We start from the raw sequence: 22,102 nt of genomic DNA, 5'->3' as shown, positions 1-22,102 counted from the left end.
GGGTCAGAAAGGATCTTGCTGTGATTTATGTCATAGAGTGTTCTGCCTATGTCTTCCTCTAAGAGTTTGATAGTTTCTGGCCTTACATTTAGGTCTTTAATCCATTTTGAACTTATTTTTGTGTATGGTGTTAGGGAGTGATCTAATCTCATACTTTTACATGTACCTGTCCAGTTTTCCCAGCACCACTTATTGAAGAGGCTGTCCTTTCTCCACTGTACATTCCTGCCTCCTTTATCAAAGATAAGGTGACCATATGTGCGTGGGTTTATCTCTGGGCTTTCTATCCTGTTCCATTGATCTATCTTTCTGTTTTTGTGCCAGTACCATACTGTCTTGATTACTGTAGCTTTGTAGTATAGTCTGAAGTCAGGGAGCCTGATTCCTCCAGCTCCGTTTGTCGTTCTCAAGATTGCTTTGGCTGTTCGGGGTCTTCTGTGTTTCCATAAAAATTGTGAGATTTTTTGTTCTATTTCTGTGAAAAATACCAGTGGTAGTTTGATAGGGATTGCATTGAATCTGTGGATTGCTTTGGGTAGTAGAGTCATTTTCCAATCCAAGAACATGGTATATCTTTCCATCTATTTGTATCATCTTTAATTTCTTTCATCAGTGTCTTATAATTTTCTGCATACAGGACCTTTGTCTCCTTAGGTAGGTTTATTCCTAGATATTTTATTCTTTTTGTTGCAATGGTAAATGGGAGTGTTTTCTTGATTTCACTTTCAGATTTTTCATCATTAGTGTATAGGAATGCCAGAGATTTCTGTGCATTAATTTTGTATCCTGCTACTTTACCAAATTCATTGATTAGCTCTAGTAGTTTTCTGGTAGCATCTTTAGGATTCTCTATGTATAGTATCATGTCATCTGCAAACAGTGACAGCTTTACTTCTTCTTTTCCTATTTGGATTCCTTTTATTTCCTTTTCTTCTCTGATTGTTGTGGCTAAAACTTCCAAAACTATGTTGAATAAGAGTGGTGAGAGTGAGCAACCTTGTCTTGTTCCTGATCTTAGTGGAAATGCTTTCAGTTTTTCACCATTGAGGACGATGTTGGCTGTGGGTTTGTCATATATGGCCTTTATTATGTTGAGGAAAGTTCCCTCTATGCCTACTTTCTGCAGGGTTTTTATCATAAATGGGTGTTGAATTTTGTCAAAAGCTTTCTCTGCATCTATTGAGATGATCATATGGTTTTTCTCCTTCAATTTGTTAATATGGTTTATCACATTGATTGATTTGCATATATTGAAGAATCCTTGCATTCCTGGGATAAATCCCACTTGATCATGGTGTATGATCCTATTAATGGGCTGTTGTATTCTGTTTGCTAGTATTTTGTTGAGGATTTTTGCATCTGTGTTCATCAGTGATATTTTCCTGTAGTTTTCTTTCCTTGTGACATCCTTGTCTGGTTTTGGTATCAAGGTGATGGTGGCCTCGTAGAATGAGTTTGGGAGTGTTCCTCCCTCTGCTATATTTTGGAAGAGTTTGAGAAGGATAGGTGTTAGCTCTTCTCTAAATGTTTGATAGAATTCGCCTGTGAAGCCATCTGGTCCTGGGCTTTTGTTTGTTGGAAGATTTTTAATCACAGTTTCAATTTCAATGCTTGTGATTGGTCTGTTCATATTTTCTATTTCTTCCTGATTCAGTCTTGGCAGGTTGTGCATTTCTAAGTATTTGTGCATTTCTTCCAGGTTGTCCATTTTATTGGCATAGATTTGCTTGTAGTAATCTCTCATGATCTTTTGTATTTCTGCAGTGTCAGTTTTTACTTCTCCTTTTTCATTTCTAATTCTATTGATTTGAGTCTTCTCCCTTTTTTTTCTTGATGAGTCTGGCTAATGGTTTATGAATTTTGTTTATCTTCTCAAAGAACCAGCTTTTAGTTTTATTGATCTTTACTATTGTTTCCTTCATTTCTTTTTCATTTATTTCTGATCTGATTTTTATGATTTCTTTCTTTCTGTTGACTTTGGGTTTTGTTCTTCTTTCTCTAATTGCTTTAGGTGCAAGGTTAGGTTGTTCGAGATGTTTCCTGTTTCTTAAGGTAGGATTGTATTGCTATAAACTTCTCTCTTAGAACTGCTTTTGCTGCATCCCATTGATTTTGGATCGTCGTGTCTCCATTGTCATTTTTTCTAGGTATTTTTTAATTTCCTCTTTGATTTCTTCAGTGATCACTTCGTTATTAAGTAGTGTATTGTTTAGCCTCCATGTGTTTGTATTTTTTACAGATTTTTTCCTGTAATTGATATCTAGTCTCATAGCGTTGTGGTCGGAAAAGATACTTGAAACAATTTCAATTTTCTTGAATTTACCAAGGCTTGACTTATGACCCAAGATATGATCTATCCTGGAGAATGTTCCATGAGCACTTGAGAAAAATGTGTATTCTGTTGTTTTTGGATGGAATGTCCTATAAATATCAATTAAGTCCATCTTGTTTAACGTATCATTTAAAGCTTGTGTTTCCTTATTTATTTTCAGTTTGGATGATCTGTCCATTGGTCAAAGTGGGGTGTTAAAGCCCCCTACTATGAATGTGTTACTGTTGATTTCCCCTTTTGTGGCTGTTAGTATTTGCCTTATGTATTGAGGTGCTCCTATGTTGGGTGCATAAATATTTACAATTGTTATATCATCTTCTAGGATCTATCCCTTGATCGTTATGTAGTGTCCTTCTTTGTCTCTTCTAATAGTCTTTATTTTAAAGTCTATTTTGTCTGATATGAGAATTGCTACTCCAGCTTTCTTTTGGTTTCCGTTTGCATGAAATATTTTTCCATCCCCTTACTTTCAGTTTGTATGTGTCTCTAGGTCTGAAGTCGGTCTCTTGTACACAGCAAATATATGGGTCTTGTTTTTGTATCCATTCAGCCAATCTGTGTCTTTTGGTGGGAGCATTTAGTCCATTTACATTTAAGGTAATTATCGATATGTATGTTCCTATTCCCATTGTGTTAATTGTTTTGGGTTCGTTATTGTAGGTCTTTTCCTTCTCTTGTGTTTCTTGCCTAGAGAAGTTCCTTTAGCAGTTGTTGTAAAGCTGGTTTGGTGGTGCTGAACTCTCTCAGCTTTTGCTTGTCTGTAAAGGTTTTAATTTCTCCATCAAATCTGAATGAGGTCCTTGCTGGGTAAAGTCATCTTGGTCGCAGGTTTTTCTCCTTCATCACTTTCAATATGTCCTGCCAGTCCCTTCTGGCTTGCAGAGTTTCTGCTGAAAGATCAGCTGTTAACCTTATGGGGATTCCCTTGTGTGTTATTTGTTGTTTTTCCCTTGCTGCTTTTAATATGTTTTCTTTGTATTTAATTTTTGACAGTTTGATTAATATGTGTCTTGGCATATTTCTCCTTGGATTTATCCTGTATGGGACTCTCTGTGCTTCCTGGACTTGATTAACTATTTCCTTTCCCATATTAGGGAAGTTTTCAACTATAATCTCTTCAAATATTTTCTCAGTCCCTTTCTTATTCTCTTCTTCTTCTGGAACCCCTATAATTTGAATGTTGGTGCGTTTGATGTTGTCCCAGAGGTCTCTGAGACTGTCCTCAGTTCTTTTCATTCTTTCTTCTTTATTCTGCTCTGCTGTAGTTATTTCCACTATTTTATCTTCCAGGTCACTTATCCGTTCTTCTGCCTCAGTTATTCTGCTATTGCTCCCATCTAGAGTATTTTTAATTTCATTTATTGTGTTGTTCATCATCGTTTGTTTCATCTTTAGTTCTTCTAGGTCCTTGTTAAACGTTTCTTGCATTTTGTCTATTCTATTTCCAAGATTTTGGATCATCTTTACTATCATTATTCTGAATTCTTTTTCAGGTAGACTGCCTATTTCCTCTTCATTTGTTAGGTCTGGTGGGTTTTTATCTTGCTCCTTCATCTGCTGTGTGTTTTTCTGTCTTCTCATTTTGCTTATCTTACTGTGTTTGTGGTCTCCTTTTTGCAGGCTGAAGGTTCGTAGTTCCCGTTGTATTTGGTGTCTGTCCCCAGTGGCTAAGGTTGGTTCAGTGGGTTGTGTAGGCTTCCTGGTGTAGGGGACTAGTGCCTGTGTTCTGGTGGATGAGGCTGGATCTTGTCTTTCTGGTGGGCAATTCCACGTCTGGTGGTGTGTTTTGGGGTGTCTGTGGACTTACTATGATTTTAGGCAGCCTCTCTGCTAATGGGTGGGGTTGTGTTCCTGTTTTGCTAGTTGTTTGGCATAGGATGTCCAGCACTGTAGCTTGCTGGTCGTTGAGTGAAGCTGGGTGCTGGTGTTGAGATGGAGATCTCTGGGAGATTTTCGCCGTTTGATATTATGTGGAGCTGGGAGGTCTCTTGTTGACCAGTGTCCTGAAGTTGGCTCTCCCACCTCAGAGGCACAGCACTGACTCCTGGCTGCAGCACCAAGAGCCTTTCATCCACACGGCTCAGAATAAAAGGGAGAAAAAGTAGAAAGAAAGAATTAGTAGATGTAGAAAGAAGGAAAGAAAGAAAGGAGCGAGGGAGGGAGGGAGGGAGGAAGGAGGAAGGGAAGGAAGGAAAAAAAGAAAGAAAGAAAGAAAGAAGATAAAGTAAAATAAAATAAAATAAAAAATAATTATTAAGAAAAAAAATAACAGAAGGATAGAACCCTACAACAAATGGTGGAAGCAAAGCTCTACAGACATAATCTCACACAGAAGCATACACATACACACAAAAAGAGGAAAAGGGGAAAAAATCATAAATCTTGCTCTCAAAGTCCACCTCCTCCATTTGGGATGATTCGTTGTCTATTCATGTATTGCACAGATGCAGGTACATCAAGTTGATTGTGGAGCTTTAATCCGCTGCTTCTGAGGCTGCTGGGAGAGATTTCCCTTTCTCTTATTTGTTCTCACAGCTCCCAGGGGCTCAGCTTTGGACTTGGCCCCGCCTCTGCGTGTAGGTCACCGGAGGCTGGCTGTTCTTCGCTCAGACCGGGGGGGGGGGGGGTTAAAGGAGCTGCTGATTCTGGGGCTCTGGCTCACCCAGGCCGGGGGGAGGGAGGGGCACGGAGTGCGGGGTGGGCCTGCGGCGGCAGAGGCTGGCATGAAGTTGCACGAGCCTGAGGCGCGCCGTGCGTTCTCCCGGGTAAGTTGTACCTGGATCCCAGGACCCTGGCAGTGGCGGGCTGCACAGGCTCCCGGGGGGGGAGCTGTGGAGAGTGACCTGTGCTCGCACACAGGCTTCTTGGTGGCGGCGGCAGCGGCCTTAGCGTCTTATACCCGTCTCTGCGGTTCCCGCTGATAGCCGCGGCTCGCGCCCGTCTCTGGAGCTCCTTTAAGCAGCGCTCCTAATCCCCTCTCCTCGCGCACCAGGAAACAAAGAGGGAAGAACAAGTCTCTTGCCTCTTCGGCAGCTCCAGGCTTTTCCCGGACTCCCGGCTAGCCATGGCGCACTAGCCCCCTGCAGGCTGTGTTCACGCTGCCAACCCCAGTCCTCTCCCTTTGCTCTGACCGAAGCCCGAGCCTTAGCTCCCAGCCCCGCCCTCCCCGGCGGGGGAGCAGAGAAGCCTCTCGGGCTGGTGAGTGCTGGTCGACACTGATCCTCTGTGCGGGAATCTCCTCGCTTTGCCCTCCGCACCCCTGTTGCTGTGCTCTCCTCCGCGGCTCCAAAGCTTACGCCCTCCGCCACCCGTAGTCTCCGCCCGCGAAGGGGCTTCTAGTGTGTGAAAACGTTTCCTCCTTCACGGCTCCCTCGCAGAGGTGCAGGTACCGTCCCTATCCTTTTGTCTCTGTTTATTCTTTTTTCTTTTGCCCTACCCAGGTACGTGGGGAGTTTCTTGCCTTTTGGGAGGTCTGAGGTCTTCTGCCAGCGTTCAGTAGGTGTTCTGTAGGAGTTGTTCCACGTGTAGATGTATTTCTGGTGTATCTGTGGGGAGGAAGGTGATCTCCGCACTTACTCTTCCGCCGTTTTCCCGGAAGCCCCCTATCATGTTTTAAAAGCTATGTTTTAATTGAGTTAATATAGTATTATCTTATCATGCAAAATCTGTAGCTTTTGAAACCTGTAGCAACCAAAAATTTCTGATCGACTGATATCCACAAATCAAAGGGAATTAGTGTAATCCCTTGTTGTATTTTTGACAATGAGATGGGTCCCAAAGGCGTTCATAATGTGTCCATGTGAAGCAGAATCAAGTTATATATATAGAAGATGCCAGGCAGCTGAGCTCATAGGCTGAGTAAGGCGCTTAGATACTAAATTGAACAGAGGTGGTGCTTGGATGAGTGCAGCCAGGAAGTGAACTAATGTACTCCTAGTTTCCACTCTAAACTTAATAAACAAGGAAGTGAAAGTACGGAAATGGTCTCAAAGAAGCAGAATGTTTGGGACCACACATTTATAAACAGTTCCAGTTAATCCTCAGTCTGAGATCCTCAGTGTCCCCCAGAACGCTGAGCCACCCGGCATTGCTTTAGCAAGCATTCTGGCTTTATTTCTACTATAACTTCTTCTGTTACCCAGGAGATGGTTCCATCTTCCCATCAGAAACTTCCGCCACAGTGTTGGAATGTTTAAGTACCTTGTGTCAGAGTAAAAAAGACAGGTGGACCGATCCCTTTTATAATAGCCATCTGCTGGGCATTTCAACAGGTGTTTCATGTATGTTACCTTATTTTGCCCTCAAAACTACTATGATGTAGGTATTGATCTTCCCATTTTACAGATGAGGAAACAGGCCCAGAGTCCAGTTAAGTAACATACTCAAGAGTAACACAATTTGTAAGCGGAGGAGCTGGGATTTTGAGCCTTGTCTCTTTGTAGACAAACCTACCCTCCATGCGTTACCCTCCACTTTCCTACTCTCAAGCCCAGCAGAGGGACGTTCTGGCTCCCTCGTCTCTTTTTTCCCCTCACTGCTTTGATTATATAAGCCTGCAGTTAGATGTTTAGCTATCAAGACTCAAGCAAAATCTTTAAGCAGAATGCTGAGTGAGTGTAAACTTAGCAGCTATAGCGTTTCCCAAGATGAGTGGAAATTACTGAACCATGGGGCAAAGAGAGTGAGAAGTCCATTGTAGGGTTGCTGTTGGTGGTGTTTATTTTGCTTTTCAGCTCTTAATTTCCATGAAAGTGGAGAATCTGAGATTACATGTTTCCCTTTTTTCCTTTAAGCATGTGTATGCCTATGAGGAGGAAGAAGGGCCATGGCGGGGGGTAGGTGGTCAGAGGGGCCATTTATTAAGTTGTTTTGAACTGGAATGTCTCTGCTAAAAACCTGTTACACCATCTTCAGCTTCCTTGTATTTTAGATTTTTTAAGCACTTTCGGGGATAAAAAAAAGGAAATTGGATTGTCTTATGTTAAATTAAAATCCTGTCTGTCTAATAGTGTACAGTATATTCTCTGGAAATATTGCATTTTGACAGCATAAGCGATTACAAAAAGAATCAATAATTGGAGAACATTTGAAGAGTCATCTAAGCTCTTGCACGAGAAGCAATTAGTATGGATTGATTTACTGTTATTTATTGTGATGAGATAATTGCCTCAACGTAAGGCATTTTGGAACTTGTGGAACTCCATGGTTTTAAAACATTTATTCTTTTAAATTGTTTAATTTGTCTCGGGCCTTATTTTACAACAGAGGTGACTTTGTGCTTGGTGAAATATATGAAGACCTGGCTTTTTTCTCTCTGGATCCTTGGCCCCAAGCTTGGATTTGTCCCTGTTGTGGCCAACCCAGGAATGAAGTTCCAACCTTGTGCTCTCAGGCTTATAATCCTGAAGAGACAGGGCCAAAAACAAAAAACAAACAAACAAAAAAAACCAAATTACAAAACTCTTCTCTTCTGCATAGATGGTGCAGGGCAGCTTTGACTGAAGGCTTGGGTTGTAGACCACAGGGTCACCAGTGGGACAAGGAGACGGGGTGCTCCTCTCATTCACACGGACAGCATTGCTTTGAAAGCTTTGGCACAAACCTGTTTAAGGGCTGAGCCCGAGGAACGTGAGTCCGTGGACGTCCACTTGCCCCCGGCCCTCCTTGGGATGCAGGTCCTTTCCTTTCTGGTGTGTGTCTCTTTGCTTCTGCCCCTGTGTCCCTTTTCTCCTTGTCAGTCCCCTGTGACTGTGCATCTTTTGGCTCTTGGTATGTATGTGTGTATGTGTATGTGTGTGTATGTATGTGTATGTATGTGTGTATGTGTATGTCAGGTTGGGGCTTAGTTTACCCGTCCCCCCACTTGGTTCTGCGTGTGCGTCGTTCACTTCTACCTCTGAGCCCCGGCTAGAGGAGGAGGTGAGGGAGCCAGGATTCCAGACGCAGATGCTCTTTAGGAATTTCCCGTATCGGCATCACCGTGTGTCTTATAATTTACAATCTCCGTCCTTTTTCCTATGAATATGCATGTTTTTCTTTTTGAGTGGCTCACTTCCCAGCCCAGAGGTACAGATCCAGTCTCGGCGGTTGACCTGGCCCAGTGTGTTTTTCTCTTGCTACAGGGTGAGGGGCCTGCATGTGGCTCTGCTGAAAGGGTTCTCGGAGCAGCTGTGGGGATGCACTCTGTAAATCTGCGAAACATGTCAGTCTCCCAGCCCATGTCATCATCCAGAACGTTCTCAAAGGGCCACTAGCTTTGCTGGATGACCCTGTGCGGGTAATGGGACTTGGCAGTTCACAAATCCAATGTGATGACATTTCTCTGAGTGGAAAAGAAGTTTCTCATGGGCGCCTTTACCACTGAGTAGGGAGATTTTGAAGCCAGCGGCCAATCAGTCGGGGTTTTTGTTTTGCATGGTTTGTTCTGCGAGTCTCTGGTACCCACTGCTCTCTGTTGGCTACAGTGGGCGACTCAGCAGAAGTGTAAGGCATGTGGCTCAGGGGGACGTGGTCTACCTGGGGGATGGAGGATGGCATAAGGTGGGATTTTCCAGAGTGTGTTCCTTAGACCACTGTTCTGTGGGATGTTACAGGCATTGTGTGGAGGGGCGCAGTGTGCGGTGATTCGCAAACTTACCTCACCACAGAACCCCTTCCTCCCTTTTCTTCCCCCCAGTGTTCCCTCCCAGCACTTAGGTTTCGTGAAACAACTTGGGAAATGCTGGTTATCGGAGAATCAAAGAGTAGAAAAAAATAGCATATCGAACCCCACATCTGTCTGCCGTGCAGTGGCCTCTGATCACCCAAGTTAGAGCCCACACCCTGCAGACCACAGGTGGCTGCCCAGCCCGCTGCGCGCCGCGCATCCTCGCTTGGCCTCACCCCTGCCCTCCCCTCTTCTTGTTGCCCTTCTTCCAGAAAGCCACGCGAGTCTCCCTCCTCTTTCTGGTCTTGGTTCAAATGCTTTATTTTTTCCGCACTGTCTGATGACATCTGGCAGATTGTGTAGTTCCTTGTTTATGATGCTGGAATGTGCATCCTGTGGGAGCACTTTTAGCTTTTGTTCTAGTCTCAGCAGGGAGGCAACACTTAATAAACACCTGTCGCGTGAACAAATGAGTAAGTGAATAGAGTCTATAGAACTTTAGTGACTTAGGGTGATCCTGGAAGTCATCTAGGTGGAGGTGGGCCTCTGGGCTCCTTGGAAGGCTTGTAGTCACAAGGGCACGGGGTTCAGCGGCTCTTCATCACTGGGCCCTACTTGCCCTGCACTCTGCTCTCAGTTCACTGTGTGGCCTTGCGCTCTCGGCACTTCGTCCCTCAGTAGCGAGGGGCAGTGAGGTTAAAGTGAGAAAAGGCACATGTAATCAAGCGTGGTCCCAAGGTCATGGGGTTCTGTAGATTCACCCAGTGCTGTTGACCTCCTGCTGGGAGTCAGGCACTGCATGGGGTGGATGCCCAGTGCAGCCCACCAGGAGCTGTTCTCTTAGCAAAGAGCAGATTTAATATCTGGAAGCGTATTGTTTTCTTATGTCAGGCGTAGTGAGCCTCGCTTCATTATTGTGTTATGTTCGACATACATCTCAGAGGAGATTCCTGTCCAAGGGAGTGTGGGTAATCTTCTTCTGGTGTGTTTCTTAAAAATCTGTGGAAATGTAGACATGATGGACTTCAGTATGGCAGTGCTGTTAACTGTCTAACCTGCAGTTTTAGAGGTAGTGGTGGGTAGCAGGCAACCCCGTGGGCTGTCCAGATGGGGGGCTGTGCAGAGCCAGGTCCCCAAGGGGGGAATAGGGAGACAAGGGGAAGAAAAGTGAGTAGTTTGTGTACCAGAACTTTATGTGCTGGAAATACTACTATGAAAACAGTACTATCTTGTTGATCCTGTTAATTGGAAACACAAAGTCATTTGCAAAGCTGAAAATATACCATAATAGGGAGAACTGCAGAAATCATCCGTCTGATCCTTCCATGGGGGAGATTGTTGCTGAAGTGAGGCTTGTTGGCGGGGGGCCTTGCAGTCAGTACACCAGCGGCCAAGGGGAGTGGCACGTGGGCTTTGGGGCCCAGACAGACTTTGGCTCACACCCAGCTTTCCTGGTGACTGTATGACCTTCAGCAAGCCGCTTATCCTCCCAGGGCCTCTGCATCCTCACCTGGGAAGTGGGAATTGAGGTTTCTTTTCAAGGTGGTCGTGAGGCCTGCGGTAGGGACTCAGGGTTCACGGTCATTGTCACCAGTGCACTCTGGCTCCCCTCCTTGATCTGGCCTTCCCCCTGTGCTCCACATGTAAACATGGACATCCTCAAATCCCACATGCAAGTACGCAGGCCAGAAGGAATGCCCCTCCTCTCCCCTTCCCTTTCTCTCTTTCTTTCTTTCTTTTTCTTTTTAATAAGGCAGTTTGCCCTGAGTTTCTGTGTCTAAACTGTCAATGATAATAATCTGATAGCGTCTCCACGCAGGCTGCTCTCTTTACATTACCGCTACTCCTTGTGCTAAAATGAGGAAACATGCCTGGAGTTGCACAGCTGTGAAGCTCTAGATCCCCGCCTGAGCCCAGGTCTCTTTGCCCCCCCAAATCCCCTGCCACTCAAAGTTTGTGCGAAATATTCTGGACCACAGAGCTCTCCATGCCCAACGGTGGGGAAGCATCTGTTCTGATTGTTTCTTTCCAGAAATAAAATCCAGGTAAGACAGTTAGAAAAAGCTGTCACACTTCATCCTGTCCTTTCCAGGCTCTGATGAGATGAAACTGCCTCGTAAGTCTCAGACATAACTGAATTCAGTCTCTGAGGGAGGGGAGCCCTGAATTAACAGTGCTCGAGAACCCCGGGTCCTGCCCTGCCCCCAGCCCAGCTGCACGCTTCTCAGGGTGACTTGGTGCTAGCTTGCATTTGAGGGAATTGATGGCCACCTCAGACATTTATGAAAAAAAATTCCATCTTCCTGTCGGGTTTTCTCAGCTGCAGAAGCGCGGCTGTAAATCTTACCGGTGTTCTACAGCCCACGCCCCAGGGAAGTGCTTGCATAATCCAGGACCGTCTCTCTCCACCGTGTAACTTGATTTAAGTTTGGCGATGCCAGTGTTATAGTTAATATTTCCTCCAGGCCTGTGACCAGGTCTCTCTTTAGAGAGACACCCCGACTGCAGTCTTCTTCTTGGACATTTTGGGTTATGAAGGGCGGATATGCTAGAACCCAGTTCTAGTATCAACGTGATTTTTGTCACACCGATGAAAGAAAATAAGGGTAAAGGTAGCTTTACATGTCAGGGTATAAGTGCCTTTGCCATTGTTGTTACTAACGTTACTAATGGCTGCCACTCATTGGGTGCTATGTCATTCAAGGCATTTGATCTAAGTTACCTGTAATCCTCAAAAACCTTGTGAGGAGAGGTTTTTTTTTTTTTTGGTCACATATTTACCTATTTAATCAACCATTTCTTTTTTTACTTCTCTTGTTATGAAATAGAATGTACCTCCAGAATATTGCATATGCACGAGTATGTGGTGTGATGAATGATTATGACATGAACACTCATGTCCCACTGCCGAGAAATGGACCACTGCCAGTCCTCAGAGCCCTTTCATGGGGTCTTCCTGAGCCCACCCCCTTCCTCTATCCAGAGGTGACCTTTATCCTGACTTCGCTGGGAATTACTTTTTGGTTTCCTTTGTAGTTGTAGGTCTACCATCCATTTGTACATCCCTACACAAACTAACTTAGCATTGCATGTTTTTGAACTTTATATTATCTGTATATCTATATGTGGGCATATATCTATATATATGGATTCATATATGGAATTTATTATATTCTTTTTTCTCAACTTGGCTTCTTTACTGAGCGTTATGTTGGTGAGACTGCATGTCTCCATCCTTCATCCATCCTCTGTGGCATCGTACTCCCCAGTGGGACACAGCACCTGTTGTGCAACCCTTGTGGGAGTGTTCATGTGCTCAGCTCATCCATTTAGTCGTAGGTGGACAGTGGGGCTGTTTCTGTTGTGTTGCCGTTACAAGCTCTGCTGCTGTGCACTGTCTGTGTGCATGTCCTGGTGTGCTCGTCTACGAGATTCTCCGGGGTGAACACAACTGCAGAGGACTTGCAGTCCGTGGGCACCTCTTCAGCTTTACGAGGTGATACCCAACCATTTTCCACAAAGGTTGCACCAGGTTACACCAGCAGTAGAGGTGCATGGCCTGGAGCTTCTGTTGCTCCATGTCCCAGGGTGAATGTTCAGGGTGGCCAACCTCCTGGGCCTGCACGGGCCTCTCTGTGTGGCTTTATTTTCATTCTCACAGTGGTTAACGGAATTGAGCCCCTTTTCATATGTTTTTTGGCCATTTGTATTTATTTCTCGTTCCTTTTTTTAAAAAAAATATTGTTCAAATATTTTCTCATTTTTTCTATTGAGTGGTTTTGCTTTCTTATTTGTTTTCAGGAATTCTTTATATATCGGGGGTGTGGGTCATTTTTTTGGTTACATGTCGTGAATGCAGTCTCTCGTGCTGTGGCTTTTCTTTCCCCACACCCTATGTAATGTCTTTTACAGTTGTTAAATTTAATGTCGTTTGAAGAAACGTCCTATCCAGAGTTTTAGTTTTAGTTGTTGTTGGGAGGCTTACAGGAGTCAGTAACAGAAAGAGGAAGGTGGTTTGTCCTTTCTCCTTTAGCCACATGGGTATAATAGGGAGCCCACCTGTGCGGGACTGGCCTGGCTGCCGAGGGAGCACAGGTGAGCCTCGCTGGGACAGACTCTGCTCTCCGGGTGCTGTAGCCTGGAGCGGGTCGGGGAGGGAGGTGCTGGACCTCCAGAGAACAGTTACGCCGCAGCAGGATTCATGCCGCCGGGCTTTCCTAGGTGCTGAGGGGCACGTGGGAAGGAAAAGTCACATCTTCCCAGGAGTTAGGGAAGGTTTCAGAGGCGAAGGTGCAGGGAGTAGCCTGTGAGCTAAGACTTTTGCAGAATGAATGATAGCTTGTCTGGTGAACGTTTCCAGACAAAGCAGAGACATGTTTAGTGACTTGGGGATAAAGAAAAAGTTGAACTCATCCAGTTGGGCTGGAATCTGTGAAGCACAATAGTGTTGTTTCCTTTCAAAGCAAAGAGGCGCATTGTTTTAAGTGGGGGGAGGGTGGGTATATTCGCTGGTATAATCCGGTGATTCATGCTTTGGGGATCCAGGACTGGAGGCTTTGCTTCGAATGAATGGATCAGTGCTGAATCTAACTGGACCAGCCTGCTCCTTCGGATGATGGACTGATCTGCACTGTCATGACATGTTTCGCTGAGACAGCCACATCCCCTTCTTGTCTTGGCTCGTGCAGTATTAGAATCAATCGGTTCTTTCTCGAGGTTACTGAGAAAAGGAGAGATGGAGCCTGATGCAAGGAACTCAAGTAGAAGGGGGCGCCACATCAGAGGGCAGGGATGAATGCCTCATACAGCAGTCTGGAGGCCCGCCGAGGGACAGGGGCAGCTCACCTGGGCCCCAGAAGTTGTCCTGGAGGTTTTAGCCAGGTAGAGGAGGGCAGGTGGGGGTGTTGCTGAGAAAAAGGAGCAGCCTGACAGCGTGAGGAGAAGCAGAGGAGAGACATGGAGGAGGCCCTGGGCGGTACCTGGCCCGGAGCCTGGCTCACCTTGCGAGAGAGGCGTGGCAGGTGAGGCCATCTGGGGCTCTGTACACACGTCAACACCAAGGTCTCCCTCTGGTGCAGAGCTGCCACTTTCTAATAGCCTGGCTTCTACCAAGCAGCGTCTAAATTGTCTCGTACCAACCAGCCCACTTAATTTAGGTTGTAACGATTATATAATCTTTTCCAGCATTTTGGATCCAAATTCACCTGAATACCACTTAGACTTGTGGTTTATCTCCTTCTTTATCTCTGTCTCTCCATTGACCGGGTTGTTAAACTAAGGCTATGAAATCATGACTCGTGGCCGTAAGTTTTACCCACAGGTCGTCTGGAACCTTCTCCCTTGCCATTATGCTTCCCCATCCTCTTCAGAGAGCATCAGGCCCATCACAGAGGGAGAGGCTCACATTCTGGTCTCTGAGCCCGTGGATGTAGTTATAGGACCGTGATGCTGCATGTGGTTCCACACAGTGGCCCGCAGGGTCCTGCCAGGTGAGAGCCTTCCTGCTTGCTGTGGACGGAAGCCAGCAGGGCGCCCTCTCCTTCTACCAGAAAGCCATCCTGTGCTCTGTGATTGGTTACCGATGTCACGACCTTGGACATCACCTCCTCACCAGCTTCTCATCTGTTTTAAACATTCCTCTGAGTCCGTCTCTTGACGCCCATGGGAGATTGCATTAACCTGTCTCGTGTAGTTCGATGTCTTCTCATCAGGTTTGTCAGAGCCCGATTTCACAGGTGAGATAGGACTTCCTGTCCTCTGCTGTTTTCTTTCTTTCTGTCTGAAGAACCAGAACAGCAAATCCTCAAATTGGGACAAAGTGTATTTTACTTGCTTTCTTGACGTAAGTCTGAGAACTTAGAGTTCCAGCCTCCACAAGTTCAATTGTACTTTTTCTTTCAACTCAAATGGTTGGTTGTCAGTGTACGTTTTGAGGAGGATCCTTTGATGCGCCTTTTGAAAAAGGCATATCGTTTGCATTGTTGAAATGTCACTGACACCTGACTTCAAATCCAGCTTCTGCCCCTGCCTTCTCTCCATGACATGGCCTTTGTTCTTAGCATGTTCCTGAAACCAGCTCTTTTCAGTCAGGCCACAAGCCCACCTCCCCGATGGCCAGTCCCTGTGGTCACTTTTTAGGCCTTATCGGATTTCTTAGTGCACTTGACTCTGTCACTCCCTCCCTCCATGAAGGACATTCGTCTCCAGACACCCCTGATTCTTCTGCCTGCTGCCGTTCTTTCTTGTCCTTCCTCACGAGCTCCTCTCTTGCTGTTCCTGTGTTCCCGGGTGCTGTTCTAAGGCCGCTTGTCTTATCACTTTGCACACTCACCGACAATGGGTGTGTTCTGTCCTAGGGCACTCTCTGGCTGCCCGTGCTCACATCTGTACCTCTAGCCCAGAACTGTCCTCTGAACTTTAGACTCCGAACACCTTATACCTTCAAATGCTTTCTGGACCTGCCCTGCTGGATGTCCAGGGCTCTGCGTCCTCCCTCTTTCTCTCCGTATCTGTAGAACTTCCTCCACGGCTGCCCGGATACCTTCCTCCTGTGTCATCCGTGCTGGAAACTTGGGAGTCATCCTGAGGCTCTCTGTCTCTGTCTTCTCACACTGCATCTCCATCTTCAGGTCGGCTGATCTTTCCTCCTCCATCTCTCTTAAACTCCCTCTTCCTTTCCCATATTTTTGTTCCACTCTCTCATTTTAGGCCTCTAGATCTTTTGTCTACACCCCTGTAGCAACTGGACAGTTGATTCCCTGCCTTCAGTCTTGTTCCTTTCCACCCTCTGTTAATTTCCAGAGTGAACACTGTGAAGTTGGCATGTCACCCCCTGCTCGATACCCACTGGAAACCCCATCTCCTAAAAACCTCATTTCCTGATTCAGCGCACGTCCCACTGTGACCTGGCTGTGTCTGCCCTCTTCTTGGCTTCCACCCATCCCTGCCTCATCCCTGCCCCCCAGGAACGGCCAGCATTCCTCCCAGCTCACCGTGGCGGTCCTCATGTGTAGAAGTTGATGGTGAGATGTGGGCTGCCTTATATCTAGAAAATCCCAGCAAACCAAACCATGCCCCTCCCAGGGAAGATAGATGTTCAGGAAATGACAGACGGGGAGTCACATCATCTCTTCATTGCTGGCTGGTCTTGGGCCCCAAATCCAGTGCAGACCAAGTGGTCAGGCTGGGAGACTGAAACTTTGGGCAAATTCCTTAACCCTTTTACATGTCAGTTTCTTATCTGTAAAATGGAGATAACAATTGTACCTACCACATGAGGAGGTTGTGAGATTTCCAGGAACTAATCCATGCAGAACTTAGAACTCTCTGGCATATGATAGCTATCAGTGAAGGTGAGCTAAAATAGTTATTATGTTAGGTCACGTTACTTAACAAATCTAGTGCAACACTGCGTTGTAGGCATGACAGCGGGTTTCTGCCTTGTTTTCGATCCACTTTCTTTTTGGATGTTTTGTCTCACGTGCACTACAGGACTATAGCCTGCATATATTTTCCTCATAACTCTTGGCTGGATTCTGGCCTGAGAGCTCTCGATAAATAACTTCCCTTTGAGATGTAGCGTCCTATGCTATCTGCAAGTAATTAGACTTAGGAAACAAGTTTTGTGATCTAGTTTGCCTAGATGACATTTAATCTTTGCAGTTGATATGTTAAGTCCCCACACTCTTGTGTATTCAGGGGATCACGAATCTCTCATTCATTTACTATGTCCCCAGGGTGAGAGAACAATGTCTGACTCATAGCAGGAGGTCAGTAAATACATGCTCCATAAGCAAAATCCCAAGATGTGCACTGTTAATAATGCAGTCAGACTCTATGCCTGGCATTGGGTGGGTGCAGGGGCGTCATCCACGCTTTTCTTTGCCTATGTCTCCTGCGCTACAGCGACGGCCCCAGCAGAACTCCCTGCTGGAACGTGGCAGTGCCCCACAAGTTCAAACTTGTTTGGCCTGAAAGGCCCAGATGCGGCTCAGCTGCACCTTTTAAAGAGAGAGGGTCCTAAGAAGAAGCTTGGTGGGGATTGATTTCGTGTGAAAGGTGATGGCGGCTTCAAGCGAGTAGAAGAGAACGGGAAGGTTTATCCTCCTAAACCCCTGGAGCCATTCAGCAGTGCAAGGGGCCAGGGGTCTGACCTCCCTGCCTCTAACAAAGGCTGAGATCACAGACTGTCAGAGGCTGCAGAAGGCTGTTTTGTCACGGAGGGAGGCTTGGTCAATGTCAGTCTTTGAAAGTGTCCCTTTTAACTTTAAGAATTGAAGATTTTCATAGAGATCAGTGGGTTAGAAACTGATTTCTCATTTGGGCTCACCTCTATATTTTTTGGCCTGTCTGCTGACGTTTTGGCCATTCTTCTTTTCATTAGCAGTTCTACCAAGGAGCAGGCGTGGGGAATTAAAGGAGTCGCAACTCTCATGAGGCAGTTTATCCGCTTTGCTAGAAGAAGAATGGAATTGGCTCTCAAGCCTGAAGTTAGGTTTGTAGGACCATTTCTCATTTTAATTGCCTCTTCCTGCCTCTGTGTTCACTGACTACCCAGCACCGGCAGGGGAGCGTTTTTTGGTGGTTCTTTTTGATTTCTATGCAAATGCTAATATTTGCAAAATAATTTAATAGAACTTGCTTTTATGGAGCTGAAAGCACTTAAGAAGGTTTTAGCTTTTATTTTAACTTTGCAGATAATCATATGTTGGCATTTTAGGTCTCTTATTCTCTGCTCAGTAGATAGGTGAGAAGCCTGGCTAATTTTTGCCTTCGTTCCAGGTCCTTTTGTTTAATAAGCCCTCATAGGCCAAACCACGGGTTTCTTCTCCATGAAGGACGGAAAGTGGCACGTGCAGTGTAGCACAAAGCATCTGGTGACCACGGTGTGCCCTTGACGGAGGGTGGGGTCCCTGCGGAAGGGTTCAGAGCAGGTTGGCTCACCAGAGAACACCCGCCCTCCCCCGCCCCCGCCCCCCCCCCCCCCCCCCCCCCCCCCCCCCGCCAGTCTTGCTGTCTGAGAACTGCTCTCCTGGGTGTCACAGCATTTCCCTTACAGGCCAGGTCAGCACTTTCTCTGTGCTGGAGTGATAGATGAGAGGGGCGAGGGGAGGGCTCTGGACACGTGTCTGAGGAAGCCTGGGCAGACTCGGTAGTTGGTTGGGTGGGAAGAGAGAAGGAAAAGTCTAGGGTGACGACCAGGTTTCTGTCTTTGCATGAATAGCTGATTCTGCAGAAAGATCGTGAGTCTGAAATTGTGTGTGTTTATTTTGAGGTGCTTCCAGAGCATCCCTGTAGAGATACCTGGAAGACAGTTGAAAATTCCTATCTGTGGTTTGGGAGCCATCACAACTGGATATATCAGCATGTAAAAGTGACCATTGGGACCACAGTGGAAGAACAAAACAGACCCCAGGGCAGAACCTTAGAGAAAGTCAGCATTTCACCTCAGGCCTGGGAAGCAGATCTAGTAAAATAACCCGAGAAAGTTCAGAGCGAGAAAGAGAACCTGGTGATACAGTGCTGTCACCATGTAACGCGTCACGGTGGGAGGTGGCAGCCAGTGGAAGGAGGTGAGGAAGGAGGGGGGCGAGGTCTGCAGAGGGAGCCCGGGCTGTACCCGCAGGAGTGGTTTGCCTGGGAGATCTGGGGGGCCTGAGAGAGGAAGGGGATGGTATGGAGGCGGCAGGCAGGACCGCGCTTCGAGAGCGTGGGGTGGGAGGTGGCCTGCAAGCAGGGAGTAGAGCGATTTAAACAGGGCCCAGGTAGATGGCTTTTCTTGTCATTTTCTTCCCTTCCTCCATCTCTTTCTTTCTCTCAATGGGGAGACTTCAGCACATCTGTAGGCTTGAAGAACCATGGAAAGAGAGGGGCCGATTGGAGTGTCAAAGAGAGGACTTTTCCCGTAGTCGGTGCATCCCGCTTCAGAGATGCACGGTTCTGCTTTAGCTCTTCCAGGTGGCAGTGGAGGAATATTGATGACTTGGACAGTTGAGAAGGCGAGGTGGATTTGAGGTCTCACCAGACACAGTGGTGCATCAACTCCCACAGACATAGTAAGGGTCGTGTAAAATTGCTAAAACAGTAAATGTAAAATCGTAAAAACAGTATATGCTTTCTGTGGCATCTTAGATACCAGTTTATGTTGGATCATTTAACTCTCACAGCAGCCTTACCAGGTAGTGATATCATCCCCTTTGAATTGATAAGAGGCTCAAAGCTTAGAGGAGTTTCACTACTTGTCTGAAGTTCCACGGCTAGGCCGTGCTGGGGGTCAGTTGAACGTGCCGCATCTGAGTCCCCTGCTGTCCTGTGGGCCGCTCTGTGCTCTTCCGTTCCCGCTGGGCCAGGAAGCTGCTTGTGTCACCAGACAGGCCCTGAATGCAAAACTGGGATTTCCATAGCCCTGTGCTGTATAGCTGTGTAGCACATGGCTCAGAGGGACACTTGATTTTGTCCTGACCAGGAGTAAGGGCCTGGGAAGGACGAGGATCCGGTTGTCCGTCCATCGCCTGGCCGGTGGATGGGTCTCAGTGGGCCTCCCAATAGACCTGAGCAGGTGCCTCTTCCCCTCACCACTCTCTGCATTCCCCGAAGCAGTTGCAAGTTGGCGGATAAGACTGCACGAACGACCCGTTGGTGCCCTGATCCTAAAAGAGCCTTGTCTTGCCCAGGTGGGGGTGTTGGAAATAGATTTTATCAGGCAGGTTTCCCTAAGGGGGGACAGTGATGTATATACGTGGTGCTTGCAGGTAAATGCTGTGGAGGAGTCCATTTAGTTAAAGAAGCAGGAGCATCAGGGAAGTAATGGTAAGGGGAGATGCTTGAATGGCATTCACTTAAAAAAAAAAAAGAAAAGAAAAGTGATAGATTCCTGGGTTGCTTTTTGTTATTTTCTTCTTAAACAAGAACTATAAATCTGGGTGGACAGCAAAGAAAAGAAATCAGAGCAGCCTCATTTAGCAGAGACCCCTCTGACCCTGACGACCCCTGCCAGGTGACTTGGACGGTCCCTGCAGAGGCAGGACTCAGCCGCCCCAGGTTGGCTCTTTTCCTGGAGCATTTCCCAGCAGGCGGTTTCCCCTCCCAGGCCTTCCAGGAAGCAGATGCTCCCAGGTGGGAGAGTCGTGGAGGAGGACTGCGGGGTGGGTGGGTGGGAGGGTGGTGGGGGAGCTGGAGCTCGATCGCACAGGGCTGGCCTGGCCCTAACCCTCCTCCTTGTCGCTGCAGCCTTTCCGCTGCGCCCATTGCCACTACTCATGCAACATCTCGGGCTCCCTGAAGCGGCACTACAACAGGAAACACCCCAACGAGGAGTACACCAACGTGGGCACCGGGGAGCTGGCGGCCGACGCACTCATCCAGCAAGGTAGGCGAGCAGGCCGCTCCTGTCCTGCCCGGCCGAGCCCCACGGGGTGGCGCTGCGTGCTCCTGCAGCGCCGCCCCGATCCCTGAACGGTCCTCAGCGTAACTGCTGTCCTCCGCCTCCTCCTTGCTGTTTATATCATGTTACTTATGCCAGGATTGGATTGCAGTGCCCTTAATGGAACTCTTAAATGGACAAAGCGATAATTAACCCACAGATTTTACCACCCTTCCCATAGTGTTCATTTGTCAGTACAGTCGTCCCTCAGTATCTGCGGGGGATCAGCTCCGGGACCCTCACGGATACTGCAGTCCGTGGACGCTCGATCCCTCGTGTAAAATGGCAGAGAACAGTCAGCATTTGTATCTGCAGCCCCACGTTGGATGCGGAACCCGGGGGATGCGAAGGGCTGACTGTATTGCCTTCTGTCCTTGGTCCGTGCACACATCTCGCACAAATGAAAGTTCATGGCTTACTTAACAATGATTAACATGCACATTTTGTTTTCCTTTGGTGCACTGTCTTCCTGCTTTAACCTCTGAGGGCTTTTCCCGATACAGTATCAAGTATTATTTAACTATGCTCCTGTTGTTATAGGGTTTCCAGATTTTTCTCTTATTGCAGTTGTAAATAATGCTGTACTGATCGCATTTATAGGTGGGATTCTTTAGATTATCCAAAGATGTTTATTGAGTGCCCAGATTACTTATGCATCTTGAAAAGGAAAAACTATTTAGAACATTTAAACTAAAGAGAATGGATGAAAGCCTCTAATGTCATTGAAAAGTTTGGCGGGGTTTTGCTTCTTTTTTTAATAAATAATCGCATTCCCACTTGAGAGGGTTTAGCTCACTTGCTGTTGCCACACAGAGAAATGCTGTTGTATTTATATCTGCGCTTCGGTAATTCAGCTGAAGAATGATTGCAGCGTGCCATGCGTCAGTTGCTACTCTTTCCTGAATCCTGTGACTCTTTGAAGCTGAAGACCATTTTAGAAACCTGCCCCCGTAAACAAAGCTGTGGGATTGTAAACTCGGCTGCAGCCGGGGCCGCTCCTAGTTTTCCGATGCAGCGTGAAGCTCCACTTGCTGTAATCGCCATGAAAGGCATCTTAATGTAAAACAAATGAATTGACGGTATCCTTCAGCACTTTCGGTGACAGGGCTGATGTACAGAAATGGATGAGCGGCAGAAAAAACTCGGGATAATTTTAAGCCATCCATCTGGGGTAACGGGACCGTGGGCCTGGCATTGGCTTGAATGGCAGTTTCACGGAGCTGGAGGGCAGGAAGGTGCGGTGCCATTTGGGCAAGTCACCCTCCTCTCTACCTGAGGCCCTGCACCTCAGGTGGAGTTCACAGCAGCCATCCCTTGTGATCGCGGGGAGAGTGAAACGAGAACACTTGAGTGTCTGGCACTCAATACATTTTTATTCCTTTCTTTTGTTTTTATGTTTTGTTTTGTTTTTCTGAAAATATGCCAGTCCTTCTAGAGCTGGTGCATCATTTTTTTTTTTTTTTGCGGTATGCGGGCCTCTCACTGTTGTGGCCTCTCCCGTTGCGTAGCACAGGCTCCGGACGTGCAGGCTCAGCGGCCATGGCTCATGCGCCCAGCCGCTCCGCGGCATGTGGGATCTTCCCGGACTGGGGCACGAACCCGTGTCCCCTGCATCGGCAGGCGGACCCTCAACCACTGCGCCACCAGGGAAGCCCTGGTGCATCATTTTTGATGACTCCCCTGTCTAGGAATCACAGAGGAG

General features: G+C 46.9%; 1 protein-coding gene across 2 annotated transcripts in view; it reads left to right on the top strand.

Annotated features, from left to right (window-relative positions):
- Window positions 1-22,102, top strand: part of ZFAT (zinc finger and AT-hook domain containing) — a 185,525-nt gene that overhangs the window by 117,332 nt on the left and 46,091 nt on the right. For both annotated transcript variants that reach the window (XM_030875874.2, XM_060286942.1), the window contains one exon: window positions 20,208-20,346. In XM_030875874.2, the coding sequence (XP_030731734.1) occupies window positions 20,208-20,346 (139 nt within the window). The remainder of the gene's footprint in view (window positions 1-20,207; window positions 20,347-22,102) is intronic.

The sequence above is a fragment of the Globicephala melas genome, chromosome 17 (genome assembly GCF_963455315.2).
Source record: "Globicephala melas chromosome 17, mGloMel1.2, whole genome shotgun sequence".
Taxonomy (NCBI): Eukaryota; Metazoa; Chordata; class Mammalia; order Artiodactyla; family Delphinidae; genus Globicephala; species Globicephala melas.
Note: the sequence above shows the minus strand (reverse complement) of the source record. Positions and strands in the feature narration are given on the sequence as shown.